General features: G+C 42.0%; 1 protein-coding gene across 1 annotated transcript; it reads left to right on the forward strand.

The window, feature by feature from the left end:
• Positions 1-18,247: 18,247 nt before the first annotated feature.
• Positions 18,248-21,324, forward strand: Tmem200a (transmembrane protein 200A). Its single transcript, XM_059273010.1, has one exon. The coding sequence runs from the start codon at positions 18,248-18,250 to the stop codon at positions 19,721-19,723; it is 1,476 nt and encodes a 491-aa protein (XP_059128993.1). The 3' UTR covers positions 19,724-21,324.
• The last annotated feature ends 5,545 nt before the right edge of the window (positions 21,325-26,869 follow it).

Genomic DNA, 26,869 nt, shown 5'->3' on the forward strand with positions numbered 1-26,869 from the left:
GTGCACTTGGAACTGATGGACTGGCTTGAAGGTGGACATAAAACTGAGGACTGAGTTGGGGAGGCCAGCAGAAAACCCATGAATGAGTCAAGTGCCAGAGAGCAGAGGAAGTCAATTGGCCTGTTCTAGGGTTGCTTACTCCTTGCTTCATACTGAACAGGCTTAGACTTGGACCCAGTCCCCATTATCATCTACTTAGTAGCAGAAACCCATTTGTTTCCCCACTACCGGGACCAAACCCAGGCCTCATTGGCAAGTACTGTATCATTGATTGATACCAAGCTCCTCTTTCTTACTTTTCTTTCTGAGGCAGGGCCTGAATTTTCCAGTCTGGCCTTGAACTGTCCCAGCAGGCCTTAAACTTGTGATCTTCCTGTCTTAGCCTCCTTAGTAGCTAGGATAACAGGTCTGTACCATAATGGTCATCCAGGCCAGAAACTAGTCCTTAAGGCATCCTTTGCTCCTTTACTCCCACAAATACAGGCATTGCCCAGATGGGGGGACCTGTGTCTGTACACCTCTACTTACTTTGTTTGCTTAGTGATTTTAGTTCTTTTGATATTTTCTCTGGTCTTAGATCTCTGCCTCAACCCTAGACTGTATTTGTTCTTCAGTTAGCAGATATACCTGATTCTGCAAGTGGGTGCAAGGTTGATTGGGTTTACTATTATTGTCCAGGTCTCAGCTTTCTTTTTTCTCCTGATATAGTTGTAATTCTCAAATGGAAAGAAATAAAATCCATGTTCCCTGCAAACACGTTCATGGCACAGTTATACACGCCAACGCATGTTCACTTAATTGACAGTCCCATCCATAAACATAAGCACCAGTGATGCCTTATCGCTGCTTCCCACATCATGTCAGCACATATCTATACAATGCTATGTAGTTCTCAGACACAGATCTTACCCTTCAGATCTGTTCTAACATCTCAGACAATTCGATATGAGTATTTTTCCTTATTAACTTCTATTAATCCTTTCAGACGCTATAGCCGTCCACATTCAGGAGCAGCATGGCGGATTTGACCACTCTTCTGTTCTGGCTCCTTTCTTTGTCTCCAGATTATCATTCCTACAGAACCACAGTGAATGGCCACAGCACACATGTGAAGGTCACATCAGGGGACAGTTGGCAGTAGTTAGTGTACTCCTTCCACACATGGATCCCAGTGATGTAACTCAAGTTGCCAGTCTTTGAAACAAGTCGCTTTACCCCCAATCCATCTTCCAAGCACAAGTGTTTCCCTTGAATAATAATTGTTAGCATATATTAATGGTACAAGTTAATGATTTCATCATGGCATTTTTTTCCACCCATGCACATCCAGAGTCTAGATTGCATCTTCTCTTCCTAACACACTCTTGCACTCTCCTGCCTCTCCTTTTTCTCCTAGTCTCTTCCCTGTTTGCCTCCTTCTATCACTTCATTCTTATTTGTTGCTGTTTATTTGTTTCCACATGTGAGGGGAAGCATGAGATTCTTCTTCCTGGTCTGGCTTATTTCCCTTGACGTGATGACCTCCAGTGTCATCATTTTTCCTGCAAATGATACAATGCCATTCTTTTTATGGCTGAGTAATACCCCATTGTGTGTATGCACTATTCTTTTTTAATCCATTCATCTATTGGCAGTCAGTCCCATCTTTCTTAAGGAGATACTATGGGAGTGAAATTGGCAGAGGAATAAAAGGGAATGGATATGTCAGCTTGTGCACGTCATTCTCAAATTAACCTAAAATAGCTAACAATTCCTCTTCTCATTACATCGTATAAAAAAAGTATTTTTCCTTAAACTTCACCAGCAGTGGACACAACCACTGCTCAATCTCTCTCTCTCTCTCTCTCTCTCTCTCTCTCTCTCTCTCTCTCTCTCTCTCTCTCTCTCTCCTTTCCATCCTCTCCTTTCCCCTCCCTCCCTTCCTCTTGATCTCTCTTTCACTTCCCTCCACCTCTCTCTCATCAGTTAATAAGTTGTTGTGCTTCTGAAGCAGTCTTAGCTTACATCATCTTGCATCATTCTTTTCAATTGTGTTGGACATTGCTATCTTTCTGCCATGGATTAGCTACTTAATGCCCACATCTGTGTTTCTCTTTGATGGCTACCTCATTAGCAGTGAGGCAAGCCTTCCTAAAGTATACCCCCTACACTTGGAGAATGATAATGAGCACGTGTGGTGTTTTCAGTAACGTATTATTAGTGTTATTGCTGTGAGGTGTCTCTTGGAAATGATGTACTGCTAAACTTTTTTTGCATGTTTCCATAGTCCTGACATCTTAGCAATTTATCACTCTTCTTGTTCTCTCCCTTTCAGCTAATATACCTGGCAGATGATTCCCAACAACCCCAGGGGGGAAATAGCTGTCTGTAGCAAATGCTTTTAAAAAGAAGAGAAACAGGGCTTGAATGTGGCTCAATTAAGAGAGTGCTTGCTTAGCATGTATAATATCCTAGGTTCCATCTCCAGCAGCTGCATAAATGGACATTTGTAATCCCACAATTTGAGTGCTTGGGACAGGGAGGGCTGGAAGTTCAGGATCATCCTCAACTACATAGCAAATTTGGAGCCAACCTAGGCTAGCTACATGGCATCCTGTTTTAAAAAAACAAAACAAAGCACACTCCAGAAGAAGAGGTGGAAAGGAAGAGAGACATTTGAGAGGACACGCTGGAGCTGTTACTCTTGCTTTCAAATAGCTACTAAGTCATTGATTATCTATGCATTTTCTCTGCCTGCAACTTTCTCCTCTTCCTATATTTCATTCTCCAACCTTCTTTCCTGGCTTCCCTTCTCTCAAAGAGCTTCCTCCCTCCTTTCATTTCCTTTTTTTTCTTCTCCAGGGTCAACTCTAGGGCATTCAATTATGTCTCCTGGAATTCTACACAGAAACTCTCTTTCTTCTTCTTCTTCTTCTTCTTCTTCTTCTTCTTCTTCTTCTTCTTCTTCTTCTTCTTCTTCTTCTTCTTTTCTCTCTCTCTCTCTCTCTCTCTCTCTCTCTCTCTCTCTCTCTCTCTCTTTCTGTCTCTCTCTGTCTCTGTCTCTTTGGTGTGTGTGTGTGTGTGTGTGTGTGTGTGCATGTATGTATGCTCAAGGAGGGTAGAGGTCAACCTTGAAGGTCTTCCACCTGACCTTTTTTTGACAGGGTTTCCCACTGAATATGGATCTTGCTGGACAGTCAGATCCCTGCAATCCTCCTGTTTTTATATTGACGCACTGGGATTACAAATGCTCCCTGCCAAGCCAGAATTTTGTTCATTTGTTTGTTTTGTTTTGTTCAGGATCTAAGCCCAGGTCCTCATGCTTGTGCAACTAACTGGCACTTCCTTAAAGGTGAAGCAGCAGCCACTCCATCAATGCTCTGGCAAGCCACAGAGCTCCCATTCAACCTCTCACTTGTTTCCCTCCCTGCAGAAAGCACTAAGTGAGACTCTTGGAAACTGCAGCAGTAGACTTGAAATTGGGAAGGGGACAGGGCGAAAACATCAGAACTACTTGTATTTCCAGACAAGCTAAGAAAATGAACTAAAACATCAGGCAACTTTAGTGCAGTAGCTTAGTCCCAAATTAACACCAAAAGACTCCTGTGTCTAAACAACCACTTGGCGATAGACAGAGTAACAGTAAAGAAAACACATTGTGCCGGGCGGTGGTGGCGCACGCCTTTAATCCCAGCACTCGGGAGGCAGAGCCAGGCGGATCTCTGTGAGTTCGAGGCCAGCCTGGGCTACCAAATGAGTTCCAGGAAAGGCACAAAGCTACACAGAGAAACCCTGTCTCGAAAAAAAACCAAAAAAAGAAAAAAAGAAAAAAAAAAGAAAACACATTGTGTCATGGACAACTAGGAACTAAAAGGCAAAAAAAAAAAAAAAAAAAAGAAAAAGAAAAAGAAAAAAGAAAGAAAGAAAGGTCCATGTTAAATAACTGCAATATAAAATAAAATTTATTTTAATATAAATGCTACAGCAATGTAATAATGTTATGTCTTCTTACATTTGGGTACAGGTTTAGCAAGATTCAAAAAAATTAGTAATCTGAGCCAGAGGGTGGTGGTATACGCCTTTAATCCCAGCACTTAGGAGACAGAGGCAGGCAGGTTTCTGTGAGTTAGAGCTCACCCTGGTCTACAAACTGAGTTCCAGGACAGCTACACAGAGAAACAATGTGAAGAAAGAAAGAAATAAAAAAGGAAAGAAAGAAAGAAAGAAAGAAAGAAAGAAAGAAAGAAAGAAAGAAAGAAAGAAAGAAAGGGAGGGAAGGAGGGAGGGAAGGAAAGAAGAAAGAAAGAAAAAAGTAATCTGATCAACTGATCATTAAAGCTCATTTGCCACATAAATAATAAAAACAGGCAAAAATGTAGCTAGAGTTTTCCTGCCTGGCCCACAGTCAGGACAAATCTCTCTCACCTGCCAGTCCCACAGCTGCTCAGACCCAACCAAGTAAGCACAGAGACTTATATTGCTTACAAACTGTATGGCCATGGCAGGCTTCTTGCTAACTGTTCTTATAGCTTAAATTAGTCCATTTCTATAAATCTATACCTTGCTACGTGGCTTGTGGCTTACCGGCATCTTCACATACTGCTTGTCATGGCAGCAGCTGGCAGTGACTCCCTGACTCAGCCTTCCACTTCCCAGAATTCTCTTCTCTGCTTGTCCCACCTATCCTTCTTTCCTGGCTACTGGCCAATCAGTGTTTTATTTGCTAACCAATCAGAGCAACATATTTGACATACAGAACATCCCATAGCACAAAAACTTTTGGTAAAGAAACATAAGAATACACTGATTTTTACAAGAGATTCAGATATATGTTATGATACTGAAAATTGTGTCAATTTAATTCTGGCAAAAAGAAATTTAATAGAACAGAATAGCTAATCTTGGTACTGACCCAGGCATGTGGGGTTTGCTACATAAGACAAAGGCATGAAATTACGTGTAGTTTCAAACTAATGGAAGTGTAGTTGATTTCTTGCAAATAAAAGTTACACTCCATTTTGAATCTTTTAAATTTTTTAGATGTATATTGGTGTAAATATTAAGGCCACTCCACGTAGTTAAAAGGAGATTTATTTAATGGCGTAACTTACAAATTAAGGGATAGGTAGGTCGCGGGGTCTGGGGAAGGTGTATCACAGTCCAGCGGTGTTCTCTGGAGCTCTGCTTGATCCACCTCCACTGTCCAGGGTCCTGGAACGGAGTGAGCGCCCGCCAATCCAGATCTCGGGTCCCCAGGCCCCTCCCTTTGCTAGAATGGCTACCCACTACATCTCCCCCTTTTTTCTAAATAAGAAAGTTCTAACCTAATACAAGACTATATACAAAGGAATGGTTATCAAATATTGTCCAGGAATAATGAGGGATAATGACCTAGATAAGATGGAACTACAACCAATGTAAACAATATCAAGCAAGAAACACATACTAAAATCCAGAGAAGTATAGAGCATAGGTAAATGGCATGTTACAAAGATCATTCCAAAAGGTGTCCTATCCTAAAAAACCTGAATCTAATACTTAATATGTTCTATCTACTAAGTTGTAACTATAACTGCTAGTCTTCAATCCCATCAAAGACCTGAGAAGGAATATAATGGTACCTGAGAAATGGTAGATGGATGCAAGCAACTTTCGGGAATCTTGCGAGAGTAGACCGAGACAGCTGGCAGCCTGGACAGTCACCTAATGTTTCTCAGCATTGTTGGTGCATTCAAATTGGCTACAGGCCTAAAGTATCTGACAGACCATTTTCAGAAGCAGGAATTCTGAGAGACCATCTTACCCTGTCTTGGCAGAGTACAGTGGTCACTTTCCTTGTGTCCCGCTTGTCCAGAAAGGTTAGCATTGCATTTGTACTGTCAGCCGTCGAGGCAAGGGCAGTTCTTTGCCCAGTAGGCCATTTTGTGCCAAGAAGACAAACTTCCAAATGGAAATGTCTTAGAAGCCCAACATTCTCTCGGGATCAAATTGGTACAGCCAGGAGCAATTGTGTCTCACATCAACAGAATTCTAAGTTATTTAAATGCCATATTCTCTAGGTCTATGAAGTGTTTGAAGATTACCTGTCCATCTGACCTATGTGTCTGTAAATCTGGATAACCTAACTAACGTAACTATAGAGATGACAAGCATAGGTGACTATAAATCTATAAGTCTTATCTACTGAAATAACCTAAGGACTAAGGCTTCACGTAAACAAGATAAACAGTCTATAAGCAAATGTATGGTAAAGAACGATGACTTCAAAAGTGTGACAATACACAAGATATTTATAACAGAGGTAGGAATATATAGTGCGATATGCAATATGACAATAATCTTAAATATATATCAATATACCGAATATCCTAAACAGAAGTAGAACATACATAAAGTATGACAGATATAAATTTACATTTGTATCAATATACAAATATTTCAAATAAGAGTAGAAATATATGTACATTATTAACAAATATAATTCTGTATTTGTATCAATATACAAATTATCTTAAACAGGAATATAAAAATAGTTTACATTTGTATCAACATATAAGAATCCATAACAGTGCAAATTATAGTACAAATTATCTAAGGCTGCTATTTTACTAAATTTGTATACTAGTATATACAATAATCTACCATAATATCTTATACCTATAATCCCAGGGTCATGGGTTCGTGCCCCACGTTGGGCGCCAGATATTGGTGTAAATATTAAGGCCACTCCACGTAGTTAAAAGGAGATTTATTTAATGGTGTAACTTACAAATTAAGGGATAGGTAGGTCGCGAGGTCTGGGGAAGGTGTATCACAGTCCAGCAGTGTTCTCTGGAGCTCTGCTTGATCCACCTCCACTGTCCAGGGTCCCGGAATGGAGTGAGCGCCCGCTGATCCAGATCTCGGGTCCCCAGGCGCCTCCCTTTGCCCTGCCTTGTAGGCGTGACAGTTGCCGAAGTCTCAATGGGGGTTGAAGCTTCCAGATCAAAGCTGGAATGGCTACCCACTACAGATGTATTTTATTTTTTGTATGTGTAGATGTTTTGCCTGTATGTATGCATGTGTACCGTGTATGTGTGTGTGTGTGTGTGTGTGTGTGTGTGTGTGTGTGTGTGTGCCTGATGCCCTTAGAGGTCAGAAGAAGATATCAGATATCCTGGAACTGGGGTTACAAATAGTTGTGAGTGATGGATGTGGGTGCTGGGAGTTGAACCTGGGTTGTAAGAGTAACCAGTGCTCTTAGCCACTGAGCCATCTTCCCAACCCATCTATTTTGAATCTTAGACAAAAATAAGTTCTAGATGCGTCAAAAAAAATAAATAAATAAAGCATCCAGCCACAAAATCATTAAAGGAAACACTGGAGAAATGAGCACCTGTAACCTTAGACTGAAGTTCTTTCTGGTGATGGCATGTAACCACCAAGAAATAAAATGAGACTGAATCTTATATTGACAACTAAACTTTCTGAATGGTAAAGATCATTTTGAAAGACATAGACCTAAGTGACATTTTGCTAAGCATGTCACCATCAGAGAGCTAGATTCCTCAGTACATAAAGAGTTGCATAAATCCATTCAAAAGTCAAATGAGGAGAGAAACCTCCTCCTTCCTCAGAAAGAGCTTCAGCAATCAGGAGCACCAGGAAAGAAAAGACCACAAAGACTGTCTCTTCACTTGGTACTGTGGGGTTTTTAGCAGGAGTTACCATAGCAACGCCTTAGTTCACTAGGGCTGTTGTAACCAGAATATTATAGATGAGGCGACATATACAGCAGAAGCTTGTCTCATGGTTCTGGAAACTGGGAAGTTCAATATAGAGGCACAAGCAGATTCTGTAGCCAGTGAAGGCCTATTGCCCAGTTCATAAATTGTCTCACTAGGTCTTCACACAGCAGAAGGTGTGAGTGCATCCTCGGGCGTCTCTTTTATAAGACACTGTGGTTTGAATATGTCCCCTCAAAGCTCATATGTTGGGAACTTATCCCCCAGATGCCAATGTTAATGGCATTTTGAAGTAAGGATTTGAGGAGGCAAATGGGGTTAAATGCAATCTTATTGGGGCCTCTATGAAAAAGTGAAGTAGAGGACTGTGTTAATCAGTGTTCTATTGCTGTGAAGGGACACCATGACCATGGTAACTCTTATTTTAAAAAGCATTTAATTGAGGCTTGCTTACAGTTTCAGAGATTTAGTCTATTATCGTCAAGGCAGAAAGTGTGGCATCACACAGGCAGACACAGTGCAGGCTAAATAGGCCATTAGGCCTGGCTAGGGCTTCAGAAACCCCCAAAGCCCACCCCCAGGGACATACTTCCTCCAAGAAGGCCACACCCACTCCAACAAAGCCATACCTCTTAATCTCTCTCAAGTAATGTTACTCACTAATGACCAAGCATTCAAATGTTTGAGCCTATGGGGGCCATTTCTATTCAAACCACAAGGACTGAGCTGGCATGGTCTTTCTTTTTTTTTTTTTTTTTTTTTTTGCCACATACCTCTGCCAGGCTGTGAGGCTTTACCAGATATAGACTCTTGACCTTGAACTTCTCAGCTTTGGAAATGTATGCAACTCATTTTCTGCATAAATTATCTAGACTCTTGACTGGGATAATACAAAAGAGGCTTAGACAGAGGAGCAAAAGTTCCAGTTATGGTTGGTCCACCCTGATAGCCTAATGTCCTCCTTAAGGCTCTCCCTCCTGAAACTATTGCCTTGGGAGTTGGGAGTTAATATATGAATTTGACAGTCATTCAAATATTCAGTCTATAGCAAGTAGCTCACAAATAAAGAGTATAGATGAGGGAAAACTGACTGAGATCCATTGTAAAAGATAGACAATTTAAAAAAAAAAAAATCTGTGTTCTCTTGAGCTCATATTGCTGCCAATAAGCCCATGTTAGAAAAAGAGGAAAGATGATGAAAACAGAAATAGCCTTATACATCCCCACTGCATCCCCACTCTTTTCCAGTATGTTTACCATTCCGGCATTACCCGTGTGGTGTCTCTGAAAGAGTCATGAAGTATGTCCCTTGGTGCTAAAAGAGTTTGTGTCTCCAAGATTAGAGAATTTTCTTTTTACAAGTATTGAAGAGCTCAGTCTTCTCATTTCTCCACAGGGCCTCCCTTCTTCACACCTTTTCATTCCTTGCTTTCAGAGCAACCCTGGTTGGATTTTACTCATGCGTGGTGAGAGTAAAATTCTCCAGCCAAAATTATGCTTTGTAAATGCCATAGGTTAGAAAAATGTCATGAGAGGCTTAAAGCCTGTGCGTTACAGGATGGCACACCTTCATACTAGTGTGGATGGTGAATTCGCTCTGGTGAGAGATGGCTTATTTGCAGTGTAGACTACTGCAAATAGGATGGTTGTATATGTGTTGCTTGTCGATCTGGCATCTTCTCCAAGTTGTGTGATAGTAATTGGAGCAACTCCTGCTCAAATGGCTATTTCTGTCCAGACTTTATTTCTAGATTTCTCAGGCCTAATAGCAATGGAAACTTAATACTTATTAGTGTCTCTCTTTACAATGTTGCTCCACAAATCTTGGTGGCCATGCTGCTGAGGGCAGATACCATATCTGTTCTGCAATGATGGGTGAAAAGTGAAGTCTGTGGTTGTTATTTTCAGCTCTTCAGTTGGACATCTTCACTGGCATCCTGCATGCTGGTCAATTCTTGACGTCCTTAGCAGTGGCTTCCTTTTCAAAAGTTTAAGTCACCATCCTGTCCGGCATGAGTGGAGAATGTGCCAGTTTTCATTGAGAGAGTGTCCAGATTAGAAGCCCTGAGATGTGGGATGGGATCATATTTCTACTTTGGGGAAAACAGGCCTCTCAAAGTCTTCTGTTTCTGCAGACTATGTCTCCCACTGGGTCCCAGCAGGGTGTTTTCTGAGCTCATTATGGATGTGCTACTTGACCTCCTGGAGATTTCTGTGTTCCTGCGCTTCGTGGTTTTCAGTCCTTGGAGAGCATTTGTTCCATGCCATTGTTACACAGCTCATAATTGGTTCAGGCTTGCGTTTTGTAGTTTGTCAGGCTGGCCGGCTTTGTAGATGGCATTGCTGACAAAGAATGCCTACAGGTTTTCAAGCACCTTCTCTCTAGGCTGCATTGTCTGCGAGCTCAAGATGTACTTCGTCATAATGTGTGACATTTTACGTTTAGTGACTTGAATGTCAGTCTGCCAGTACTCTAAACAGCCTGTACTTCGTTTTAGTTCCAATGTTCATGTGACTATAGAACTTTATCTTAGACTACATAATAAGAACACCAGCAAAGGTCTCCATACTATGCAAAACCCATTGGCACAGAACTAACATTTTGCAGATTGTCATATTATATCACCCTACGGCTTCTTCTCTAAGGCTGGTGTCCTTCGGCTCCTTCTTCTTCACTGTTCTCTGTCTGTTTTATACCCTAGTATCCCAAAGGCAACAGAACAGGGCCTGCGGAACTGATCAAGTTCCTTATGCATTTGATCCAACTGCAGATACTGGGTGAACAGGCTGGACTCTCCCACCTTGTCATTCCTCAAATTGTATTTTTAAGATAAATCTGTAAATCTGAAGAAACAAAATTAACTAAAAAGAAAAACAATCATATAAACTAATCCCTTCTTTGCAACCAGTGGGTGGTTTCTGGAGGCAGAAGACCCCAGGCTTCTTGAATCCCTCAGACCACTAATAACCACACTTGAATAATTAACCAAACTATTTTTACATTTTTACTCATTGTGTGTGTGTGGGGGGGGAGGGTGCATATATAGTCATCAGAGGGCAATTTTTAGGAGTTGGTTCTCTCCTTCCTCTATGTGGGTTCCAAGGATGCTCATGGTTATCAAGTGATGTAGGAAGAACATGTACCACTCAGTCTCTTATTCCCTCATCTACATGCAAAACCGCTGATGTGCACATGAAAAGAAGACTTCCGTTTTATTCTATTATGTTTTGATCTTAATCTGATTGAACTGCTACTCACTCATAGGAACTTTCCCTTTTAACTCTGGTAAGAATATAGGTTTTGAGAGAGAGAGAGAGAGAGTCTGAAATGTGTCTACTGGGAAGAAAGTCCTAAAACTGTTGTAGCTTGAACAGAAAATATTTCCATCTGTCACATTTGTGGATACCACATGGAGTTTTATGTAATGTTGTGTTTGGTCCTGAAGGCATACATAGATTAATTTTTACTTCCCTTGGGCAGATAGTCTCCCATTCTGGCAATTTTTAAGTCCTAAACAGGGATAAGAATCCAAATATATGAATAGAGCAAGGCCAATTAAATTGAAAATAATAAGCATGTGTCAAGTGAGAAGATGATGAAAATCTTAGGTAAGACCCACAAGGAAGGAAGAATGAGATCCTGTCTGCATAGAAAGCTCTTGCGGATGTGCCGAGCCTCCATTAATGGCCACGGCCTCTTGGAAGCCTCCCCTGATTCCTCCAGAGGCTGTGGGTGAGCACCCTGCCTTGCTGCCATCTCAGAAGATAGTTCACTTCATTCTAAATATTTACGTTGACTCCTTTTCCACAAGATTTCTTATTCCTTCATGAGGGACTGGGTTTTATTAACTTTGTGTCCCTGTTGCTATCCATATTTCTTTTTTATTTTATAATTTAATTTAATTTTACATATCAGCCATGGATTCCCCTGTACTCCCCCCCACCTTCCCCCAGCTCACCCCCCCATTCCCATCTCCTCCAGGGCAAAGACTCCCCTGGGGATTCAGTTCAACCTGGTAGATTCAGTCCAGGCAGGTCCAGTCCCCTCCTCCCAGGCTGAGTGAAGTGGTCCTGCTTAAGCCCCAGGTTCCAAACAGCCAGCTCATGCACAAGGATCCATGGCCAGGCCCCAGGTGGAGCTCCAGGAGTCCAATTGGTGAGAAAGAGGAAGGATTGTATGAGTGAGAATTGTTGAGACCAAGATTGAAAAAAGCACAGGGACAAATAGCCAAAGTAGTGGAAACACATGAACTATGAACCAATAGCTGAGGAGTCCCCAACTGGATCAGGCCCTCTGGATAAGTGAGACAGTTGATTAGCTTGAACTGTTTGGGAAGCACCCAGGCAGTGGGACCGGGACCTGTCCATATTTCATTCACATTTTGGAATCATTGATTGAGTTCCTATTACTCTGTGAGGCATTCTGCTAGCATGGAAAAGACACAGAAAGACACATAGAAAGGCAAGAAACAACATTGGACCATGGGTCTGAGAACATGCATTCCAACCCTATTCTTACTGCTCATCCGGTGTTCGACCTAGGCAATATTCCTGGTCCTTAGTTTGCTAAAAAGAATGTTTGGATTGAAAAACTTGGAAAGTCTCTCGATTCTTCAGGTCTGTTTAATTGCAGCTATCTGAATCCGATGTGTGTGTGCATGCCTGTAGAACCGCATGTGCTGTACAGTATCATGGTCTGCTTGGAATGGTAGATCAATGTGGTCATAAAAGAACCCAAATAGGAAGAAACAGATGCCCAGAAGCATGAGAATACTGAACACTGATGTGGACAGCAACAGGACTTTAAAAATTATTAGACAAGACCAGAAGAGGATAAGCACAAAGATTATAATGGCTTCTGTGTGGTACAGTGTTGCACATGGTACATAACACAGTAATCTCAATAAAGACAAAATGAGCTTCTACCTGGAAACAGTAGAATGAAGCTGGTTCAGAAGAAAGCAAGCCCAAGATAAGACATTAGAAAATATAAGGGCTTGAAGAAGAGTCCGCCTGTCTCCTTGGTAGGAAAAGTAGCAAATGAGATAGTATTTCAGTAGGTAAGTTCTGACATCTGTGATGAATGTTGGACACTCGTAAGATGGTAAAGGTGTGGGGAGACCCATGACTGTCTTGGTGGCAGGATGAGGATAAAGATATAATTTGTAAAGTTTACACTGATGCCTGTTGCTAATAAAATTGTGGCTGGTTTATGACGACTGGGAATGGAAAAAATAAATGATCCATAGGTAGCCATAACTTTATACTACTTTGTAAATTTTGGTTATCACCAGAATAATATATGCATACAGTGTTTCCAGGTGGTCTCTTTTGAATGCTCTCACAAGTCAGTACCAGGTGTGCATTTCTGTGAGCTGCGTCAAGGAGCAGCTAAACCGAGCAACAGTGCCTACTAGGTAGGAGGCCCCCAGTAGAATAGCACAAGGCTTTGCCCCATGCACCCTTCTGCTTCCCTGGGTTCCCAGCTTTTGGGAGTTGGATGCAAAATATTTGCAGGTGCATATAAACTGGGAAGAACAACAGAGTTTTGGAATGTGCACTCTGGGTCCAAAGGAATTACGTATAAAATCTATGCTCAAGTTAAAAAGAAATGCCCAAGGAAATAAACCTAAGATCAAGAAGGTTTATTTTGCCTCCAAGTTCAAGCACAGCCCATCATGGTGGCAGGGGAGGGAGGCAACTGGTGACAACACAGCTACTATCAGGAAGCAGAGGACTATGAGTGCTGCTTCTCAGTTTGCTTTCTACTGTTTACTCAGTTCCTGACTCCAGACCGCGGAAGGGTCCTATTCACCATTTGGAGTGGGTCCTTCTGTCTTGGCTAACTCTCTCACAAACATGGCCGGAGGTTTGTCTCCCAGGTGACTCTAGAATAGATCCTGTTGATATTAACGATAGTAATAATAAAATAATAGATCCTGAAAATATTAATCACCACAGAGGAAATGAGTCCCTGAGGCTCTGACAGGAATGATTGGGAATAAAAAAGAGGAGTGAGAAGGGGGAGTGGTCTCTCGAGGCTGCATCTCATTTTGCTGAAGATGCTGGAGGGAGTCTGGACAAGTACAGGAGACTGATGCTCAGCCACAGTCACACCATCAGCCTCACGCATCCCCTGTAGCTTTTCTCAGGTTGTAGTTTGAGAAGTACAGCGGTTTGCTGCACAGTCATAGTTATGAGAAAACAACATCCTTTATATATTATGGAAAACCAAAATCAAGATAAGGAAAAAAAAAAACATAGGGGGAAATATTCTCAGACGAAAGCAACCCTGGAAAGCTGATCCCCACCCAGTGCATGAAATTATCAGCTCCGCATAACCCTTAGGCAGGTTACCTAAACTCCCCGTAATGTAATTTTTCAAAAATGTATTTAAAGCTGGGCACGGTGGTACACACCTTTAATCCTAGCACGGGAAAGGCAGAGGCTGATCGATCTCTGAGTTCATGGCTAGCCGGGTCTACAGAGCAAGTTTCAGGAACAGCCAGGGCTATACAGAGAAACGCTGTCTCAAAAAAAACAAAAACAACCCACGAATGTGTTTAAGTGTCGGACAGAGAAAATGCAGGTTTTCATCATGAGCGTGAAAAGATTGGAGCTCTCTTTACACTTGCTGAACACCAAATGCCAGCTGTAGTCTAAAGTTGGGGACACCTGTAGATCTCATTCTGGTTTGTCTCCCTAGCGGAACGGCCTCCAGGCTCCTCTTTCAGTCAGCTCCGCTACACTAACTACATCCATCTCCTGGTTGGCATCGATTTTCCTAAAATAATGACTCTGGTATTCACTTCTTTGGGCACCTCCTTTGTAGATGCCCAGGGAAGTGAAGCATTAGGAGAGGAGACATTTACCATGTCCCAAGGCCCAGCTCTCCTTTCCCTACTAGTCTTCATATTGGCTGCCATGGCAGCAGGCAGCTGAGAGCCAAAGGGAAGGCCATCCTTCTGTTCTCTAGCCTGCTGGCTTTCCTCCATCCCACCTGAAATGACGGTAACCTGATTTCTCACCCGGATAGACGTGAAAGCGCTGTTTCCCATAGGCAGCCTGCAGCCCGATTCAAAGCGCTTCGTAATTGAAACTTACTTTCATTCCGGAGTGACCTCCGGCTGGTTGCTGCTGGTCTATTAGCTCTTCCATTAGGCTTCAAGCTCCATGAAGCAGTGACTAAACTTGCTTCTTGGCTTTTCCCTTGGGGTCTAGTTTGGATCTCTGAGAGTCGAGATAAGATTGTGCAGAGTGGGAATGCTTTGAATCAAGTTAAGTGGGGTGGGGATGGGGTGGGGGACTGTCACCAAACGTTGATTGGCTGGTTCTTGGGATCTTTTTATCCCTGTCTATGCCTGACCAAGGCCGATTCGTTTTGAGTGTGATATGATCCCTACCACACCTGCCAAGCATTTTTTTTTCTTTTTCTTTTTTTTTTTTTTTTTTGGTTTTTCGAGACAAGGTTTCTCTGTGTAGCTTTGCGCCTTTCCTGGAACTCACTTGGTAGCCCAGGCTGGCCTCGAACTCACAGAGATCCTCCTGGCTCTGCCTCCCGAGTGCTGGGGTTAAAGGTGTGCGCCACCACCGCCCGGCTTTTTTTTCTTTCTGAACTGCTCTGGAAGAGTTTGCTTTGGCTTTCTGCACGTGGGCTCCCTTCCTTCTTCCTCCCAGCCTAGCGTGCTCACCTTGCTTCCTCATATGAGGAAGGAGCCTAGTCCTTCCTCATTTCCTTCCATCTGCCAGTATTTATATCTCCTTCTAGCCCCGTTTCCCAACCAACCTCAGGAAAGGGGGAAATGGTTTTGCTAGTGAACTATTTGCACAGGTGGCAAAGACTGGGTCATCTCTTGGGAATGCAGCTCTCTAGGGCCACTGCAAATGGGGTCATCCACCTTCCCTTCCCTTTCTCTCTGAAGCCCATCAACTCAAAAAGATTTCCAGCTGTTTCCTTAGCTTTCCATATGGAAATAGCTAGGCTGGATGTCTGCAAGCTAAACTAAGCATTTCCTTCAAACATTCGGAACTGGTTTGGACTCCAGAAAGCAGAGGTTGACACTGAGTTAGTTTACCCAAGGTTTAGGAGCAGCTCTACACTCAGTATGTATACTTGGATAAATCTCATAGACTAGAACCATGGGTTACGTTCTTGTTTATTCTCTCAACATTAAACTACCTTAATCCTAGTTGTAATTTTGCAGCAAACTGGGTCTCCTTGCCAGCTCACTAAAATGGTACATCTCATCCACAACTTTGCTATTTAAGAACAGCTTAGAAATCATCAGTAGGAATTCAAAAGGACATCTCTCTCCTGGATGATGGAACTGGATGCCTTTCAGAAACTCTTCAAGACCTAGAGAATCTTAAAATACCCTTTGCGTCTCTACCAACTAAAGTTGGCTGTTTAAGGACTGTTATTATAAAACAAGACAGAAATTTTACCAGCTTACAAAGTGTTGCTTTTTGTTTGTGTGTTAAGTTTCTGTTTTAAAAAAATATTTTTAACTATGAAAGTTGGTGTAGTAGTAAGTCAGTTAAGCAGCAAATCCTGGGGAAAGGCTCACTATCATTTTAGCAACTATTTCTTGAACTGTGACTAAGTATAAGGTACTGTAGTGAATAATAAAAGTGTTAATTAAAATTGATTTTGACCACGAGGCATGGAAATGTCAGACAGTGAACATATGTATCAAATGCCCTAGGAAGGAAGCTTGTTCAAATGTTCCGAGGAATAAGGCTTGTGTGGGCTATGGGAGCTGAGTCATTTAAAGGACTTTATCAAGGAGATGGAACATGAGCTTGGATGATTAGTCAGAAGTCAGTAGTGAGGACAGGAGCTGATGGGAGTTAGTTAGATCTGGATGGTCCTGCTGAAACATTCTTTTGTTGTTGTTTTCAAGACAGGCTCTCTCTGTGTATCCCTGGCTGTCCTGGAGCTCATTGTATATAGACAAGGTTGATTCTTGAACTCAGTTTGACATGCCTCTGTCTCCCAAAGGCTGGCATGATTTAGCACTCCCACACTCAGCTGGCTAAAACATTCTTAACGGTCTCAGAAACAATATGGCATAGGGTATAAATAAGAAACAGAAAAACATCAGCCAGGTTTCAATTGTGTATGTGCTAAAGGGAACCGAGAGACTAAACCCATCTGAAATCCCAGATTCATCTGTAGGCAGCAAGGTCTAGTTCTTCCACTATTGTACTCTCTCAGGAGTGTATTATGGGATAATCTGCTACCTCCAGGTAAACTAGTTAGTACAGAAGAGGAACCTAAATGCTGGAGAGCAGTTGAAAGGTTACTCAACAGTAGTTAGTAAGTGCTGTGCACACCTGGAAAGGATGAGATTGTAATACAAAGGCGGAACTAAGATGCCGTGAGTCACAAAATTTCTATGATTTAGACCCTTGTAGAAAGGGGGTAGATAGGGGGGAAATGTACCATTGGACGGCCAAGCCTAAGGAATGGCTCCACTAATAAGCCAGTTGTGACAACAGGACCACCACAGTGCATGGTAGATGTGAGTTCAGCCAGCAGCATGGAGATACGCATGTGCTCCGCAAGAGGCAGTTGAAAATGTGAAATTGAAATTCCGGGCTAAGATCTGAAATACTGACGGGGACTCATCAGCATAAAGGCCATTGTGGAAGCTGTGGGGATAGATATGCATGCCAAGGGGGAGTCAAAACAAGCAGCCGAGGGCAGGACTCTAGGGGGTTATGATTTACTTTGTGGTGAAAGAAGAGCCAGAATGGAAATAGCAAGGTCTGTGTAGAGACAGGGAGACTTAGGAGGGGAGATTGGAAAGAAAAAAGGCCAAAGTTATCCAGGGGAGCAGGGAGAGAGAGAAGATGAAAAATTTAGAGAGGAACTGAATGGGTTTTTTGTTTGTTTCTGTTTGTCAAAAAGGGTGCATGGGTGACTTTTCACCATGGATGCTTGAAATCTTAACGTTCGGTTAAGTCTGAGATTTGTCTTTGGCCTGTTAGGTATTCTGTGTTTTTCGTGTGTTGGTCAGGATGCCATCCACCTTGCTTTTTGCTTTTTGAGACAGTCTCTCCTTGGCTTGAAACTGGTGGGTTCCACTAAGCTAGGAGGCCCTGGGAGCCCAACTACTCCTCCTGTCTTAGACTCCCCAGTACCCGGCTCACATGAGCATGCCACCTTATCCAGATCTGGGGGAGAATTGAATTTAGTTCCTCACCTTTGCAAGGCAGACACTACCAGTTGACCTGTCTTCCCACCCAAGTCCCCATTTCTTTAAAATGGCATCAATAATGACGGAAAGTTGTGTGCCTGGAGGTGAGGGGCTTGTGACTAAGGGACAGCTGAACATATTAAGTGACAAAATTAGGTGAACAAAATATGTCTTGAGCTCACATTGCGTTAATATGAGGAGAAGAGGAAGAAGGAGGAAAATCCCCAGAAATTCATATTAGTCAACCAACATAACCCTTTCCCAAACTGTGAGGATTTAAAAGTTACTCTTCCGTCTTCATGAATCACTGTTTCCTTTCTTTTCAGAGCACGAGAGGAAGTTATGATAGCCACTGGTGGAGTCATCACCGGCCTGGCGGCCCTGAAGAGGCAGGACTCCGCCAGGTCCCAGCAACATGTCAGCCTCAGCCCAGCGCCTGCTGCTCAGGACCAGAAACCAGTCCGAAGGCGCCCGCGAGCTGACGTCGTGGTGGTTCGTGGGAAAATCCGGCTTTATTCTCCATCCGGCTTTTTCCTCATTCTGGGAGTGCTGGTATCCATCATAGGGATCGCCATGGCAGTCCTTGGATATTGGCCCCAGAAGGAGCATTTCATCGACGCAGAAACCACCCTGTCCACCAACGAGACGCAGGTGGTTCGGAACCAGGGCGGCGTGGTGGTACGCTTCTTTGAGCAGCATCTACATTCGGACAAGATGAAGATGCTTGGCCCGTTCACCATGGGCATCGGCATCTTCATTTTTATCTGTGCCAACGCCATCCTTCACGAGAACCGCGACAAAGAAACCAAAATCATCCACATGCGGGATATCTACTCCACGGTCATCGACATCCACACGCTGAGACTCAAGGAGCAGAAGCAGGCCAACGGCCTGTATGCGGGCTTGCTGGGAGAGGCGGAGGTGAAGCAGAATGGTAGTCCCTGTGCATCCAGGCTGGCCGCCACCACCTTGGCCTCCTTCTCAGGGATGCGGAACAGCTTTCGCGTGGACAGCTCGGTGGAGGAGGATGAGCTCATGCCGAGTGAAAGTAAGAGCCTGGGGCACCTCAAGCCCCCTCTGCTAGCTGACAGCGCAGTCTCTGTCTTTGGCCTTTATCCGCCTCCATCCAAGGCCGCGGACGACAAGACCAGCAGCTCCAAGAAGTGTGACACCAAATCGATCGTGTCATCATCCATCAGCGCTTTCACGCTGCCTGTGATCAAACTTAATAACTGTGTCATTGATGAGCCCAGTATAGACAGCATCACTGAGGTGGCGGACAACCTCAAGAGCAGGTGCAGGAATCTTTCCATGGATTCCCTTATGGTCCCACTGCCCAGCTCTGGTGAGTCCTTCCAGCCTTCCAGTACATTACTCCCGAGGAACAATTCCGTTGGGGAGTCCCTATCCAGTCAATACAAGTCCTCTGTGGCCCTGGGACCCGGGACTGGACAGCTCTTGTCTCCTGGAGCTGCTAGAAGACAGTTTGGATCCAATACATCCTTACATTTCCTCTCCTCTCACTCCAAATCCCTGGACTTAGACCGGGGTCCCTCCACGCTCACAGTGCAGGCAGAACAAAGGAAACACCCCAGTTGGCCTCGGTTGGATCGAAGTAACAGCAAAGGGTATATGAAACTGGAGAACAAAGAGGACCCAATGGATCGGTTGCTGGTTCCCCAAACAGCAATCAAAAAAGACTTTACCAATAAAGAGAAACTTCTTATGATATCAAGATCCCATAACAACTTGAGCTTTGAACATGATGAGTTTTTGAGTAACAACTTAAAGCGAGGAACTTCTGAAACAAGGTTTTAGTGTTTAAAAAATAGATCATTTTTTCCAAGGAGATATCTATACTATTTTTACCAGTGTTTTCCTTCTTAAAGCATTGGTTCTAAGCCTTTTCAAATCCAATGGTACTGTGTTAGAAATGGCTGGTTAATTCTGTAATGAAGATGGCTGTATGTATGGGTTACTTTTCCCTGCGTTACTATAGATTATCATGTGGGGTTTTATTTTCTCGCTCTTTGAAAGCATGGTTTTTTTTGTTGATATGAAGGCAAAATACCTGCATTTCTATTAAGAACTTGGCTTTAGTTTTAATTCTACCACCAATGATCATCTTCATAGAATGAAGTAGCCAGTACAGAAAGTGTAAGGTACCAAAGTGTGGGCAAGAAGTGTAAAATTCAGGTCCATCCAATACTCAATAGATGTATTTATAAAGGAGGGTGAGTGCAATCTTAAATGTGATTTTTCTGAATTATTGTTTTTATACAGGATTGCTTGCATTACTTAAAAAGAGAACGAATTTCTATTATATCTGTTAATGAATCTTACTCTGAACTCTTTGTGGGCAGTATATATCTTTTTTCAACATCAGCTCTGTTAGGGTAATATTTTAATGAAAAAAAAATGATGGCTGAGAAAGGCCATGGTTTAGTCATAGATACCAAAAAGCTATTAGTTGTAACTTTACAGACTCAGAATCAAAATTTCTCTGCAAACTGATTTGGAAATTGAGTAGCCAACGTAGTTTGTAGAATTTCTGTCTTGATACATGCAGAGAAAATGCTGCCTAAGGAATGAAGATACTATTTGCTAGTATCTAACTTTTTCTAGCCTTCTCTGTTGTCCAGTACTCACTCATTCCCATTTCCTTATTTTCCTCCAATATTTTTTTTCTATTATTTGGAAAATAGTCAGGTAACCATGACATTTCTTCATATCTCCATATACCACTAGCTTGGGTGTTGAAGAAAATTTAGGACTTGATAAACTGCCCTGTTAATTTACATTGTGATGGTCTTCTGCTAACTCCAAAGACTTTCTCATGGTTAAGAAGTGTTTAGGGTTGTGGTTCTCAAATATATTCAGTACTAAAGGAGATGTTTCCGTCAGACATTGTTCGCGTTTTCCGTGACGGTAACACAGTTTTAAGAATTGTTTGAGGGGATCCTAGAAGGGTGGTCCAGCAGTCAAGAGCATTCGCTGCTCTGGCACAGAACCCCGATTTCATTCCTGGCACCCACACGGGTGATTCACAATCATCTGTAACTCCAGTTTCAGGGGAATCTAATGCTCTCTTCTGGCCTCCAAGGGCACCAGACATGCATATGGTGTACATATATACATGCAGACACTAACACACATAGGATAAAATAAAATAAAAAAAAAACCTTAAAAAATGTCAAATGGAATACTCAGGAAATTTTACTGGTTTTTCCCCAAAGCCTAAACATTTCTGAACATTCCTCTTGCCGTTACTAGGAAGAACAGAAAGGGTACATTCATAATTGTGGCTCCCCAGAATCCCACCCTGTGTTTACACAGACATCTTCTTTCTTGAGAGGTACCCTGCTTCGTAGAACCTCAAGCCTGTGTGTTATAATAGACTGAGCTCAATATTTTACTATAAAAACATTTAATGAATTCTGTTATTCATAGAAGTGTGTGTTCTTCATACCTTTGCTATTATTTTTAAATAAAATGTACATTTCTGCTTAAAACACTGTTTTGCAAACTTTCTGCTATACTCTATTGATGGCATTTAATTTTGTGGTACATGAGTGCTCTGATTTTTTGATATTGCTTCTGTTGAATTAAAGAGATGCCCAGGTGCTCTTTTTATTAGGCTATTTTCAAACTTGGTTATGTTGAGATGGTTTTCAACTCATTTTCATTGATTTCCCGGGAAAATAATCAAACCCCACATATATAACAGCAGGCAAATGTTAGTGGTACTCCCAATTTCAGCACAGTGATTCCCAACATGCCTAGTGTGACACATGGCATAATTTGCAAGCCTCTCCCCAAAAAGTGGTCCATAAATATGAAGAGGGTCAGGCAGCATGACTCTTGGAAGATCTAAACAAAACAACTCGGAGCAGAAAGCAATGATTCGTGCTTAACAGTCTTGTTGTCAAAAAGCCTCAGGTTTTTATTTACCAAACAAATTAACTTTATTAAATGATAAACAGTCTTCACATTTAAGTTAATCAGGCTCATATGTCACTATTAGCGTGAGACGGCTCAGCTACTGTATTAATTTGGCATCTTCCCAACCAGGAAGACGGCTTATTTCATATTTTGTATATGACTCCCATGCTCTTATGAATGCTGAAAATTATTTAGAACTTTGATTTCTCCCCATGAGAAGACCCAGGAACTTGATCATGGTTAGCTGCTTCCAGCCTAGATAGTTTCTAGGCCTGTAGCCTAATTGCAGGGTACAAGTTTTCTAGTGCAACGATAAGAAAATACCACACACTGGATCATTCAAAGACTAGAAATTGATTTTTCTCACATTTTTTTGGAGTTACTAATCCCAGATCAAGGTTAGGTTAGAGGAAGGTCCCTCCACTTGTGTTATTGGGCTATTTTCATATTTCCTTGTCTCGAGATCATTTTTCATGTTAAATTTCATTGACTCATCAGGATTGGTTTCTCCGGGGGACCTCTGTCAGCCAAGGCTCACAGATGGTGGCCTTATCACCATGTCCTTATGTGTCCTTTTCTCAGTGTGTACGTATCCTTGTTGACTCTTTTTATAGGACACCAGCTAAGTGGATGAGAGCTCTACCCCATAGGCCTCATTTAACCTCAGTTCTTTCTTTAAGTGATCTCTCTGCAAATATGGTTCTCATCTGAGCTGCAAGGTATTGGGGACATGATTCAGCCATAACGTGGCCTGTAGAATGCTGAGTGAAAAATCCTCAGCCTACAGTAGATGAGAAAAACAGAACATGCCCTCAGTAGTTTTGAGGCCCTAGGTGTGTAGCCTCAAGTATGACACTTAATCTCTCAATGTCAGTTTAGTTCTTAATTTCCAGCCAAGGATTCCTCAACTATGACATAAGGTAAGTCAGAATACAAACTATCGAGTCTTTTCTAATTCTAAGAGATCTGGCACTCTCACATGAGGACCCACTGCTTCTTACTGTGTTTATTAAGCACTTTGCTTATCAAGTCACTTGGAAGGTGACTATCAAGTCACTTGGATGGGCAGACACTGCAGTAGAGCAGAGTGGCTCTGTGGTGCAGCCAGGCTGTAAGATCCTAAACCCAGGCACTGCCACATTCTCACTACGAATGGGCAGTGGTCTCTCAGGCATGCTGATGTGAACTCATCAGTATGTGCCAAATGCTAGCCCTGTTCCCACGACTTTGTTGATTACATGAGATGACTTTTACAGAGGGTTCAGAATCGACATGGCAAGTACACAGTGAGAATAAATATCTAAATGTTATTACCACATGGAAGTGTTATGTGAGAGCTTTCTCAGCCTTCATTCCCTTCCCGCCCTGCTCCAGTATGTCGTCCACTCTAGGATGAGTAGGCATGCCCTAAGGCATGTCTGTGCCCCAACCCATAGAACAGATGAACGTTAACTTGCTTGGCAAAATGGACTGGCAACATTGATGAGGTCACAGATCTTTCAATGAGGGGTTACCTTGGATCATTCTGAGGAGTATTGTGCAACAACAAAGGTCCTTGTAAGAGAGAAGCTGTAGGAAAATCGCGAAGAAGGTGGTGATGTGACCAAGGTCATTAGGGTCCCAGCTTTGAGGGTGGAAAGCAGGCCCTTGTGCTAAGAACTGTAAGCTCTGAGAACCCGAGAAAGCAAAAACAAAACAAAACAGATTCTTCCCTCAGTTGCCAGAGGAATGAGCTTGGCTGTTTTGACTTTAACCAGTGAGAAGGATGTGGACCTTGGATTTCTAGACCTGAACACGAGTGTGAGGCTTGAATCTGTTCGGTTTATTGTAATTTGTTACAGCAGCCAGATAACATAAATCCATCTTTCCCAACTGCAGGGGTTTCTTCAGCAGCTTTTCAAGGACATCTGAAATGAGGTATGTTGTATGGCACTGCTTCCAGGGAGAAGTAAACAAATGTCTAACACATCCCAGATACAGAGAAGACACACACCAAACTAATGACGTCACCCAAATCCAGTTTGGTGAATCAATGAGTTTTGATTTGGTTACTTTTAAGAATATCGGTGAGGGGTTACTTATGAGAAGCAGAAATGAATTAATGACAGCTGTATCATCACAGTCCACCACAGCATGGGTGACAGACCACAAAAGCTGGACATCTACAGCATACTACACAGCCCGCAGGCCGCTCAACAGGTTGGGGGCTGTCCTTTCCAGGTAGCTCATGTGGTCTGAGTCTCTTCCAGGCAGTTCAGCCTGTCTCTGCTTCTTCTAGGCAGTTTGGCTGGTCTCTGCTTTTTCCAGACAGCATGGCTGATCTGTCACTTTGAGGCAGCTCAGCTGGTCCGAGAGTCTCTCAGCAGACTTTACAGCTTACATAGGCTTGGGGAGGAAGAGCCTAATGTATCTGGTCAGTTTCAGGGACTTCCTGAAACCTTTGAGGTCCTTATTTCCTGAGCTTAAGGAGCTTCCCTGCAGAATGGAGTATTTCATCTCCCTTTAGAAACAGTCTGTTTTCTAACCTTTCTAACATCCTGTGTCTTAAGGAGCTTCCTTCCAAGAGGGATGATTTTAATCTTGGAGGAAACAACTATCGAACAAGGTCTCAGATAAAATATCTGACCAGCATTACATTTATTTTTGCACTGATAATCTTTTTTTTTTTTTTTTTTGGTTTAGCACTGATAATTTTAATGCAAGTACAATAATTTCTAGAAAGAGGCATAGCTTCTCTGAGGCAGGCAGTATTATTTTTTGAGTTAATAAATCATATAATACAGTAACAGTCATCAATTGTAAAAGCTGTCAAGCTCAAATATTTGAAATATTTGGAGAAACAATGCTGATTTTAAGTGAGAAGAAAGAACTTCCAAACAAATTTACTTGGTAAACATAACTTTTATGTTATTTGTTTTAACAATTCAAATTTAACATTTAAAAATACCCCAGAAACATACTACGAATAAGAAAAAAAATACACTTTAAAAGAAAATACCTACCAGTTTGCTAATACTTTTCCTATAGCATTTTAAATGTTAGTGTCTCTGCTAGCCCAGAGCTATACATCCACTGGCTATATGGTTTAAGTTGCTCAGGGAACTAATTGATGCTCTTGTTCTCTAGGGACTGGGAGAATCACCAAGGTTACCCTGTCTCTTACAGTGGGTCACCCTGTCATCCTCCCCTCCTCTTACCTCTGCTCCCATATTTTACACCTCATAGCAAGGTTTCGGAGCAGATAACTGTGATGTTGAATTATTAAAGAACCTTGCCTCTAATCTCCCATTAGAATATTAAAGCTCTTTGTGATTTGCATTCACACTGAAGTAAATCGTTGATTTCCCTTTCTCTGCTTTCTCTCCCTGCAAGATGCACAAGACAAAAACTCTACTTCACAAAAAAAAGTTTGTAATCGTTACTGTGGTCTTAAGATGAGGTATGAGTTTTCCAGAGCTGTTAAAACAAAATAGTCCTCTATCTGCTACCAAGAGGCCTAAATACTTTCAGCTCTAGAGTTTGGAAGCCCAAGGTCACACATCAGTCATTTGGTTTCTCCTCTTAAAACCTCTCTTTTTGGCTTTCAGAAGACCACCTTCTAGTGAGAACTCACTTTGTCCTCATAGGTCTTGTACATTCTTAGTGTCACTGTATACATCCAAATCCCCTCCTTTTCTAAGAATAACAGTCAGGTTGCATTAGGGCCGCCCCACAATGCAACCATGTCATTAACTAACATAATTGTCTCCAAATAGAGCTGTATTCTTAGTTACTGGGGGCATTGAGGTTTCAATACAGAAATTGGAGCATGATTCAGTCCATAATGATGGTGATTTAAATATCAGGTGTGTTCAAGAACAGCCCTTAAAGGGACAGAACTAGGTCAATCAAGGGGAGGATCGTTCCTCTTTCTGAAGTGCTTCGTAGGTAAGCTAATTTGCATTTGTATATAAATGTTCACTCAGTATATGAGGAAAATAATAATAAAATGGCTATCAAAAGCCTCTACAGTCAGGGCCTTATTGTTCTTATATCCTTAAGGTGGTTTTCAGAAAACTACAGACTACCACATCATCAGCTTGGAATATTTTTCTGTTTTCATTGCTTCCCTTTGTGACTAGTTGGCCCGTTGGTTGTTTTAGTATAGAAATGACTGAAGTTGCTAATATTTTTTTAATCCCTTGCCTCATGAATTGTTCAATAGTTTTGAAATGTATAATCTTTTAGTTCCTTCTCATTACCAGTGTATATTTTATCCCTAGGTGCAAGAAGCATGTGTAGTACACAAATGCATAAATTTTGCTTGCCATGCAGTAATTCATTGTATTCTATTGTAATCAAAGCTACAGCGTTTCCATTATGATGTACAGAATCATTTGCTAATAGAAGCATCTGGAATTCAGAGGCAATAGGATGCTTGAGCCAACACTCAGAGGAATATATGAGTTAATAGGAATATTAGGACCTGCATCCATGATCTTGGATTCTTAGCACTTGAGGTTTGTTTGATTTTTGTACAACTCAGGACTGTGTAGAGGCTTGCACATGCTAGGCAAGTACTCCATAACTGAGCCGTATGTTCAACCTTTGATTCTTCATACTTACATCAATGAAAGTAGTTCTGTGGTTTTTAAATCGTATCGCCAAAGTAAAGTAATAATTAGATTTGGAGTTCCATAATAAGGACAAAGAAAAACATCTAGAATTTTGGGAGGAAAGTTACATACATTACTGTAAGGAGCTTAAAGAAGTATGGTAGAGACTGATCTTAAAGAAGGCACATACCTTGCAATGGAAAATTCAGGCACTGTATTATCCTTTGACTTCCTGTGTTTTAATATATTAGCTCCCCAATACTACCATGAAGATTATGCCTAAAGGCTCTCTCTTATGCTCTTTCAATGGAACTATAGAACTAGAGGACATTTCTATCCATATTCAATAAATCACTTGTATAGAAGGAGTAGGAACAAGAACGAGTATGCAATCTGGGAGATGGGAGAAGAGGAGAGAACACCATAT

This window comes from Peromyscus eremicus, chromosome 8b (genome assembly GCF_949786415.1).
Source record: "Peromyscus eremicus chromosome 8b, PerEre_H2_v1, whole genome shotgun sequence".
NCBI lineage: Eukaryota > Metazoa > Chordata > Mammalia > Rodentia > Cricetidae > Peromyscus > Peromyscus eremicus.